Source organism: Canis lupus, chromosome 1 (genome assembly GCF_048164855.1).
Source record: "Canis lupus baileyi chromosome 1, mCanLup2.hap1, whole genome shotgun sequence".
NCBI classification, from domain to species: Eukaryota; Metazoa; Chordata; class Mammalia; order Carnivora; family Canidae; genus Canis; species Canis lupus.
Window position 1 is genome coordinate 55714627 of NC_132838.1, and position 10828 is coordinate 55725454.

The 10828-nt window shown below is 49.7% G+C and overlaps 1 protein-coding gene across 5 annotated transcripts in view; it reads right to left on the reverse strand.

The window, feature by feature from the left end:
• Positions 1-909, reverse strand: part of RNASET2 (ribonuclease T2) — a 41204-nt gene extending 40295 nt beyond the window's left edge. For 3 of the 5 annotated variants that reach the window (XR_012033010.1, XM_072830589.1, XM_072830569.1), the window contains exons 1-2: positions 792-890; positions 387-594 (exon numbers count right to left, since the gene is read on the reverse strand). Coding sequence is in view for 4 of the 5 variants with exons in the window: in XM_072830589.1 (XP_072686690.1) it covers positions 387-475 (89 nt within the window). In the remaining variant the exon portion in view is untranslated. Of the gene's footprint in view, positions 1-386; positions 595-770 lie in introns of all 5 variants that reach the window. The other 2 variants (XM_072830578.1, XM_072830561.1) reach the window with 2 other exon arrangements.
• Between the last annotated feature and the right edge of the window lie 9919 nt (positions 910-10828).

The following is a 10828-nucleotide window of genomic DNA, read 5'->3' on the forward strand; positions in this document are numbered from 1 at the left end:
TGAAGGCCTGTATTAAATATGAAATCATTGCCCAAAATAAATAGAGGAAAACATTAATGTCTGGGGCTCAAAATGTGGGTTCCCTTACAGAAGTGCGCAGAGTATCCCGACAACAGGGCCGGTTTACTCCCCCGCTCCCCTCCCCACAACCCCCCCCCCATCAGCTGCAACACGGAATAGAGGAGGAAGGGGAAGGCGGAGGGATGAAGACCGGCGCTGAGAAACTTTTAAAAAGAGGAAGCGGCACCCGATCCCGACCGTGTCCTGGAACCTCACGCAAATGTGCGCGTCTACCGCGGGCGGTCGGGGCGGTCGGGGCGGTCGGGGCGGTCGGGGCATGTCGGCACCTGCACCGCCCCGCCCCCTCCCAGGGGTCCCGGGCTCACCTCCCGCGGGACCCGCGCGCCCCGCCCGGGCAGCACAGCGCCAGGCAGAGGGAGCTCAGGAGCAGGCGGAGCGGGGCTGCGGGCCTCATGGCGCCCCGCCGCACGGCCACCCCGGCACACCCCGGGCACACCCGGGCACACCCCGGGCAAGGGGCTCAGCTCCTAAAGCACGCGAGGCACAGTGTCCGGCGCCAGGCCCTGCGTGTCCCTGAAAACAGACGGAATTCCTGAGGCCGGCTCTGACCCGCCTGCGGCCGAGGGCCGCCCCCACGCCAGCCCGCGGTCCCGAGGGGGCCCGGCCCCTCCCCCACGCCGCCGCCCCGAGCCTCCACTCGGGATCCCTGGCCAGGGCCGCCGCCTCCCCCGGGGCCCCCAGGGGCTCACGCGTCCCCGCCGGTGCCGCACCGCGACGCCCGCCGCGACCTCACAGTCTGCACCGCCCAGCGGCCCCGACCGCCGCGTTTCCGCCCCGGCCTCTGGCCCCGACCGCCCCCGGCACCCGGGACACGCCCCGTCGGAGGACACGCCCCCCGCAGGAGGACACGCCCCCGAAAGAGGACACGCCCCCGCAGGAGGACACGCCCCCGTAGGAGGACACGCCCCCCGCAGGAGGACACGCCCCCGAAAGAGGACACGCCCCCGCAGGAGGACACGCCCCCCGCAGGAGGACACGCCCCCGAAAGAGGACACGCCCCCGCAGGAGGACACGCCCCCGCAGGAGGACACGCCCCCGCAGGAGGACACGCCCCCGTAGAAGGACACGCCCCCCGTAGGAGGACACGCCCCCAATCCCGGCCCCTGGCCGGGCTCCAGCTTCTCCGAGGACGCTTCTGTTTCAGTCTAGCCTCCGCCCCGGACTCGCGGACTCAGCCTCAGGCCCGCCTTTTGCGAGGCTCCCCGTGTCCCCTGGGCCTTCCTCCCGTAGCTGAACTGCCTGGGGCAGGGCCGAGGACAGGTGTGCCCTGCACGGTCAACCACTGAGCCACCCAGGCGTCCCTTCCACTTACATCCTTTTGGCCCAAACGAGTCACATGGTCAAGCTTGGCATGGAGGAAAGCCTGGCATGGAGGAGGAAAGTATCCTCCTCCTAAAAGTGGAGGCCTTGGGATGTCTGGGTGGCTCAGTGGTTGGGGGTCTGCCTTCAACTCGGGGGTGATCCCGGGGTCCTGGGATCGAGTCCTGCATCGGGCTCCCCGCAGGGAGCCTGCTTCTCCCTCTGCCTGCGTCTCTGCCTCTCTCTCTGTGTGTCTCTTATGAATAAATAAATAAAATATTTTAATAAATAAATATAAATAAATAAATACATACATAAATTTTAACAAGCCGGGGCCTGGCAGTCCCAGGGCAAATGTCTGGGACATACTGGGAACAGAACAGATAGCTGGGAAGAGTAATATGGTCCTACCAGACCCAGGACCTTCAACAAACCAGGTGGGACAGTAAAGAGAGGAGTATAGACAGCACCCGGCCGAGAGGGCCAGGTAGTAGGGCCCTATGCTGCTTCCAGAAAGGGTGGCCTGGGGGGCAGGGGGTTGAGGTAACAGGAAGTGCAGGAGAAGCCAGAACTCACAGAGCAGCTCCACCTGGGTGAGCAGCATCTGTCGAGGGAGAGTTTGTCAGGGGTGCTCAGCTGTGGGACAGTGGAGTGTGCCAAATGTCAGGGGCAAAGTCTTAAAAAGTGCTCCCCAATATCTGTGTGTGCTCAAGGAAAGAAACTCCAGGAGCTTGCAGGGTCCAGGCTGGCCAAGGGAGGACTTTTGCTCCTTGGGTTCAAAGCTCACATTTATTTACTGGGTGTCTTCCAAACACACAGGTCTGACCTTGGCCAGGAGGCTCGGGGTGCTCAGAACAGAAGGGGTACAGCGGCCAGGAGCATATGCCCCACCTGTGGGTCATCCAGTGTACATGGGGTTCTCCCACTTGTTACCTGTGTGAACTTGATAAGCTAACTGGCTCTTGTAAGCTTTCTGTTACCTCATCTGTAAAATGGGAAAACAATCCTCTAACAGCATCGGGGTGATTAAAAGAGATGTCATTTGTGGCTTAGCCTGAGCCCACTGAGCCTGGGGCAGCGGGGAGCTCAAGGCTGCTGCGTCCTATCTTATTGCAGACCCTCCCGACCCTCAGCTGGAGGGAAGACCAGCAAGGGGCTCCCAGTTTTGCCATATTAGCCTCGAGCCTGGCTTTGGGGGGCCAGTTGTTAATCTTATGTGTTAAAGGTGTGAGGGCGACCATGGCTGCATCTCTGCTGTGTCCACTTAGGGTTTTCAAGCCCTAAATAACTTTGTCACCCTTAGGGGAATCTTCTTTTAATAACTTCTTTGTAGTCTAAATTATTTGTATGCTGAGAAAGTTAGGACACTATCTAAATGTTTTCCCTCTGACTTTTCTCCTCTTCTTTTTTCTTTTTTTTTTTTTAAAGATTTTATTTATTTATGAGAGAGAGAGAGAGAGAGAGGAGCTGGGGGAGGGGCTGAGGGAGAGGGAGAAGCAGACTCCCCACTGAGCAGGGAGCCCCAGACAGGACTCGACCCCAGGACCCCAGGATCATGACCTGAGCCACCCAGGCACCCTGACCTTTCTCTTCTTATACTACCAATATTTGTGGCCTCCCCATACAATGTGGCTCCTGTGGCACCTGTTCTGTGGACCCATTTTATCGTGGGCTGTGACTACAATGAAACAGGGACAGGAGAGGATCAAGGAGACCAGACAAGGCTTTCTCAGGGAAATATTTCTTGAAGATGTCACTTTAATAGTTGGAATCACAGGGCAGAAACTTTCTGGAACAGAACATGACTAAATCAAATCAAACAGCATGAGATTCTGAAATGCGAATGTCACTTTAATAGTTGGAATCACAGGGCAGAAACTTTCTGGAACAGAACATGACTAAATCAAATCAAACAGCATGAGATTCTGAAATGCGAAATAAAAGAATATACAGTTGGCCCCTTGGACAACTTAGGGGTTCAGGGCACGGATCCACTATAGTTAGAAATTTGTGTATAACTTTTGACTCCCTGAAACCTCAACTAGTAGCCTACTGTTGACCAGATGCCTTACCAGTGACATAGTCGATTAATACATATTTTGCATGTTGTATGTGTTATATACTGGAGTCTTAAACCAGAGAAAAGAAAATTCCATTAAGAAAATCTTAATGGGGGATCCCTGGGTGGCGCAGCGGTTTGGCGCCTGCCTTTGGCCCAGGGCACGATCCTGGAGACCCGGGATCAAATCCCACATCGGGCTCCCAGTGCATGGAGCCTGCTTCTCCCTCTGCCTGTGTCTCTGCCTCTCTGTGTGTGTGTGTGTGTGTGTGACTATCATAAATAAATAAAAATTAAAAAAAAAAAAAGAAAGAAAATCTTAATGGAATGGAGAGGGACACCTGTGTGGCTCAGCAGTTGGGTGCCTGCCTTTGGCTCAGGTCATGATCCCAGGATCCAGAATCGAGTCCCACGTTGCGCTCCCTGCGAAGAGCCTGCTTCTGCCTCTGCCTCTGTCTCTGCCTCTCTCTCTCAATCTGTGTCTATCATGAATAAATAAATAAATCTTTAAAAAAAAGTCATGAGAGAAAATACATCTATAGTACTATACTGTCCATTGAAAAAACCCACAACTAAGTGGACCCAAGCAGTTCACGCCATGTTGTTCCAGTGTCAACTGTATTAACTTTATTCTTTGATAAGAAATTTTAGATTTCAAGGCCAAGAAGTCATTCAAATGTTTACCTAAAAAGTCTGTTACTCATATTTCTGACTGCTCTCATAAAAGACTCTGAAAAAGGAACAGTTAAAAAGATGAGCTCACTCATGTATATAGGCACACATGTGCACACGCCCGCACACCCATCCATAGATATTAGAACAGACTGTTTCCTTGGACTGTTTTGAACAATTATCTATCTTGGAAGAACTAAGCGAGCTACTGCAGACTTCTGAGGGAGTCCTACATAACTGAGCTGCTCTCCATGAGAGAAACATTCTGCATTATGAATAATAGTTCAATATTGCATTAACAGTTCATGTAGTGGATATTTGCAAAATTTTAATCTTGACTTAGGTTTTTAGTAGCTGAGAGAATGGCCAAACATACTGAAGAGAGCCTGAGCTAAGCCAGCCATTGAGTGGCATAAAGCTGTCTTCGTGGCCTGCTACGCAGCTCGGGATGTGCCCATCAGCCTCTGGGGGGCCCTGGCGCACAGCACTCATCCCACCCACCCCTCACCTCCTCCCTAGAAAGACCTGTGTCTGTGTGCACAGGGCAGAGGGACCTGTGTGCATTATCCAGCAGGCTGCCCCCACACAGAGGCTTGTGCTGTCTTTGAATACAATCCCATAATAATAGCTATCCCTTATATGGAAGCGTTTACAAGTCAATGAGAAAAATCTCAACTCATCTGAACAGGAATCAGAATCCTCCTCCCCCACAGTAGATTGAGAACAGAGGGCCCTTATCGGCGGGGCCCTACAGCCCAGCCCTTGCACTCTGCTCTGCCCCTTTTGCTCATTCTCTCTCCTGGGCCTGTCCCTCCTCAGCACAGCACCACCCCTCCTCCAGCTTTCCAAGCCACCCCCCCTCCTCTCCCCACCCCACCATGTCCACTGTGCCATGGAATGCTACTACGTAGCTCTTCCCATCTTCTCCTGTCTTTAAGAGTTTACAATGGAAAGATAGACTGAAACCTAACTAAAATGTGATGGCACTTTGTATCCAAAAGTGGCTTTGCATTCTTCCCAGCCCAGAGACTCTTCCAGAATCTTGCCCTGCTCTATTGAAATTGAAAACCTCTCGTCCCCATGAACCTGGATGGGATCGCTGACCCCCGACAGGCAGAAGACTGCAGAAGGGATGCCGGGTGGCTTCTGAGGCCACATGGTGGCGGTGGCTTTGTCCCCTGTGTTAGGATGCTCCTGTCGAGGCAGCCCCTCCCCCCCAGGCTGTGGGGGAAGCACCGCCTGCCCAGACCAAGGGACGCCTGTCTGCACAGCTGCTGAGAGCCAGCGCAGCCGGCCGCCTACCCACGACCCAGCCCCAACTTGGTCTCCTCCCGCTGAGGCCGCGTCTGTTGTGGGCCTATCTTAATGGATGACCCACAAAATTAGTGAGTCTAATAAGTAGTTGTGCTCACCACAAAGCTTTCTGTCCTGTGTCCCACAGTCTTACAGACAGAACAATCGGTTTTCAGCGGAGGGGCCTAGGAAAGGGGACCAGCATGAAGCCAACGTGCTTTGAAGGGATTGTTGTGTAGATTCCACTTTGGAACAGTGTGTGATGTCATTGTGCAACGCAACTTAATTTTGAGAAAGGCAGCCCCTAATAATTGAAAGCAAAGTGGAAGACGTGTGTAGGTATTGAATGGGTGGCATAGCCGCACAGTGCAGAATTATTCGAAGTCCCTTTAAACACTAATTTGGCTGTACTTCCCAGCAGGACACATCCTAAGGCAGAAAGAACTGCAAAGGGACCAAAATGTGTGCAGCGTCCACTTTGTCAGTAAGTGCACAGCCCTGTCCCTTCGAAGCTAAGAAAACAAATTCACAATACAAATAGGGAATGATATGAAAGCCACTAGGGATGTGGCTTCCATAAAAATGGAAGAAAATGAAGAAATGTGCTAAATTTGAACTGAGAACCTCATTTCATCACAAAATTGTGATATAACTTCTGTAAAGAGAAAACACAAAGCCAGCCAAACAAAACCCTTGTTACTTACCCACTGGAACGTCCTGGTAGCATTGACCAACTCAGTCCCAACAAGCACCAGGCCTGTGGTGTGGACATGCAGATTCTCACCGAGGGGAACCAGGGCTCCTGGAGAAGGAAGGGCTACTTCTGGGCTGGAGAGAGGCACCCCACAAGCCCTGAGCTCAAAGCACCGGGTACAGCAGGGGGTAGGGGGGCACACAGACCAGCATGGCCAGGACCTGCCAAGCCACCTCAGTAGTGCACCTGTGGGGCCCCTGTTGGCAAAATCACATTTTTCTGAAATCACTACTACCCCCAAAAAGATAACTGCAATGGGTTGAAAACATCAAATACATTAAAACCTGTGAATGCTTAATGACATCCCCCCAGAGAACGAGCCTCAGGGGTCCTTTGGGGACGGTGAGGATGCCATCTCATTACTTCTGAACACTTGAGAGTAATCAGGAAGCAACATTCGTTCACTCTTCCCTGATGAAGCGCATGTCAGGTTAATCAAATCATTGATCAAGAAAGTTCTCCCTTACAGAGTTCCAGCTAAAATGGGAAGAAGGAATAATGGTAATACAATATTGCCACTTTGCAACCCCAAATAAAATAATGGATCTGGGTGATGATCGTCGCCAGAAGCCAAACTATTAGAGGGAGAAGCAGACGCAGGGGAGGTTGGGGGAATGGCCCCCACAGCCATGATCAATGCTAGCAACACGAGATGAACACACAAGGTGTCCTCTGGGTTCGAGGTGACAAGGTGCACCCCACACCGCCTGCACCATATCCTTGCCATAGTCTTGTGTTTTTGTGTACTTTGCTTTTGAGTTGTCTGGTGCTACAGTTTCACGTTTTCTTTACAAAATTCCCTTTTATCATTCAGAAACGTTTCCCTCTTTCTGTTGTATTTGCCCCAAATTCCACATCAGACAAGATGCAGGTTGCTGCTCCCTTCTTTCTTAAAGGGTACCCTAGGGCCTTCTGGGTAGAATCTGGGTGGAGTCTGTACTCAGAGACCACAGTCCTGGAGCTTTCTGCCCCTGGGGCAGCCACTGTTTCCAGGCCTTGCAAAGACGCAGGAGTAGGAAGGAAGTGTTGTTTGTCCATTTGTTTGGGCTTTGTTTCGAAGAAAATATGTCGTGGGTCCATTTGGGAGTCAAGTCTAGGATGGAAGGGCTGATTTTCTTATCTTTGTGTTTTCCTTTCATCTCTTTCAACCATTTACTTGGCCCCAGATGAAAAAGGGGACTGTATTTCCCTGCCATCTCATTCCTCCTTCGTTGAAGAGCCAGTCATTAATGTAATTTGCGGTTCTTTGGGGGCTGGTTTGGCCTGCAGGTTGGCTAACCTGCACAGTAGTTACCCTGGACCAGATTAAGATGGTGACTCCTATTTTGTCCCACTAGCTTAAAGAAAACAAGAGCTCACCATAATTTGGCTTTCATCACTGTCTTAAAAAGTCTGTGTTGTGGGGGAGTCATTTGGCTCATCATCAATTAAGCCTCTGTACCTGTGGGTAAAGCAGCGTGGGAAGCCGGAGGGGAAACAGGGAGTTAGAAAGGCTGGGAGGAGTGGAGGCTGCCTCCCACCAGGCCAGCAGCACATATGTGGGCTCAGAAGCCAAAATCATGCTCTTCCCCCTTGGGCTGAACTGTTTTTAATTTCAGTGTCTCTACTGGGAGCTGCTCCCCTTCTGCTTCAAATCCTGTCCATTCAAAATGTATGGTACAGAGGCCACAGGTAGTAATTCCCTACTGCATACTTGAAAGTTGCTAAGAATGTAGATCCTAAAAGTTCTCATCCTGAGAAAAAGAACCGTGTTACTCTATGTGGTCCCAGATGTTAACCAGACTCACAGGCAAACGTCACGGCATTACCTCGTACGCTGGAAGCTAACATAATGTTAGAGGTCAATGATTGCCCAGTAAAAAAAGGGAACAAATCTATCCATTCATAAAAACTCAAATCGGGGTGCATCTTTTTCTTGCAACTTAATCTCTTCATCTAAATCCTCCGGTTCCCGATCTGAATTTGAATTTCTCTGCAGCCAAAAGCCACTGAAAATATCTCAGATATGGATGTTATCACTCACTCTCTAACACAAAATTATGAACGTTCAGGACAGAGCTGTGTCTGTTGATTCTTGTGTGCTGCTGCTGTGCTGTGGCTAAGGGTAGGCGATTAACAGACACTTGCTAATTAATACATTTAGCCCTGCTTCATCCACTCAGCCAAAAGCTATTGTTCCCCTGTATATGCTTATAAATAAAACACAATTTACCTAGCAACTTCTGAGTTAGAAATAATTATAGTGAAAAATTTACTATAATTATTTAGTCTCTGACACTCCAATAGGTAGACAAAGCAGGTGTTTGTGTCCATTTCTCGGAGGAGGAACCAGGAGCTGTGAGAAGTTCAGCAGGTGTAGAAGGAGAGATGGGTCCTCGCTGGGTGAGCCCAGTGTCCTGAGTCTTCAGAGACTTCTCTCCCTCCTATACCACAGAAGTTCAAGAAAATATTCAAGAAATGTTACCTAGGACTTGGAAATAATGTGAAAAAGTTCATCTCAGGCACTTCCAGGGTCATCCTGGAACATCATTTCACAGGTTCACCCTAGGATACTTTATTCTCTAAGATAGCAGACTTTGTGGTCTCAGGCTCTCTGACATCCTTAAAATTTTTGAGGACTCCAAAAGACTTTTGTTTATATGGGTTAGGTTTAATAATAGTTACCTTATTTGAAGTTAAAACTTCAAATTAATTAAATTAATAAAATATTAATTTAAAATTTATTGTAAATTAATTTTTAAATAATGATGTATTAATTTAAAAATAATGATAAGCACCTTGTGCACTCATATAAAGAACATATTTTCAACAAAAATTACAATGTTTTTCCAAACAAAAGCAATTTGGTGAGAAGAGTGGCATTGTTCTTACATATTTTCAAATATCCTCAATGTCTGTTTTGTTTTTTTAAAGATTTTATTCATTTTTTCATGCTCTCTACACAGAGAGAGAAAGGAAGAGATACAGGCATCGGGAGAAGCTGCTCCATGTAAGGAGCCCGATGTGGGACTCGATCCCAGGTCTCCAGGATCACGCCCTGAGCCGAAGGCAGATGATCAACCGCTGAGCCACCCAGGCATCCCTCAATGTCTGGTTTAATGAAAGAAAATCGGATTCTTCTATTTGTTTCTGCATTCACTCTGTTGCAAATAGGTTGCATGGTTAAAGTTTATAAAGAACATCCAGCCCCACTCATATTTGTAGCTGGAAAGTGTGGGAGTATTTTAATAACCGTTCAGGTACTAGACAAAAACTCTAGAATCTAAAATTTCAAAAAGATCAGCTGCAGTGCAGAATCTGAAACTACATCAATGAACTTGGTGCTCCGTTACCTTAGAGTCCATCGCTCTATCTGGAATTCGGAATGCATCATTCATCATGTGTGGCCGGCAAAATAATAGCTCCTGAAGGCATCCACGTCCTATTTCCCTGAACCTGGAAATATGTTACCTTACTTTGCAAAAGGGAAAGGGTCGTTTGCTGATGTGGTTGTTGGGGATGTTGAGAGAGCAAGGTCAGGATGGAAGAGTCAAGGGATGCTCATGGGAAAGACTCCACCCACTGCTGCTAGCTTGAAGGATGGAAGAGGAATTCCAGGAGCCCGAAACATGCTCCTGGAGAGGCTGGAAAGACACAGGACTAGATCCTCCCCGGGGGCCTCCAGAAAAGACCTCTCAGTCTGATGGGTACCTTGGCCTTGGCCAGGGAGACTCAGCCACGCTACAGCCGTGTTGTTCCCGATCCGACTTTGCGACAGGCTGTCGGGGCAGCGATGGCAAAGCCCCGTTCCACTCGGGACTCCGGAGTGTCAATGACCAGGAATCTGGAAAGGGGTGGCTCACTGGGTGATCGCAGATTTCCCCAGTGTGGACGTGTTTCATGATACGGTATCAAAGGATCATCTTCATTAATATCACACTGACCTTGGGGAAGCACGATAACCCCTAGGAAGCTTTGGAGCATTCCAGGGCAGACACTAGCTTTCCAAAGGGGTCACCTGGAAACTCCAATGGTATCACTGAGAACAAACGTTGTCAGCTGTTTGGCTTGAAGTAACAGCCTGAACTTCATTCATTTTGGGGGAAAAAATGTCTTCTCAATACTGAAGTCTGAATAAGCGGAGTCTGTCGGTTGTTCTCAAATAAAAGTGCACTTGGGCCGGCAGCTCAGCTCCCCATGCTTTGCAGGAAGGCAGCACACCACCGGGGGACTGAAGGGTGCTCTGCCCTCTCCCCGGTTTATGCCACAGAACCCGAAAGCACCATGCACACCACCGTCAGGAGTTAATAAAATGAATACTCTACATTCTCACTGAGGTCACTAATAGGTGAACTGACTTTTCCTGAAGTTTGTTGTTGTAGCTTGAATTTTAATTCTATTTCGTAAAATTGCTTTTTATTGAACTTTAAAATGATACTTTAAACAGGTTGATATTGAATAAACTTGACCTTTGGGGTCAGGGTTCATTCTTAGCACTATTGACACTGGCTCAGATAATCCTTTGATGTGCGGGGTGGGGGGGGGGCGGTGGAGGCTGTCCTGTGTGCTGGAGGAGGTTGAGAGCACAGCTGCTTCCCCCCTGCCACCCCCCAGATGCTGGGAGCACCTCCTCAGCTGTGGCAACCCAGTGTATTTCCAGACATTTCAAATGTCCCCAAGGGCAAAATCAC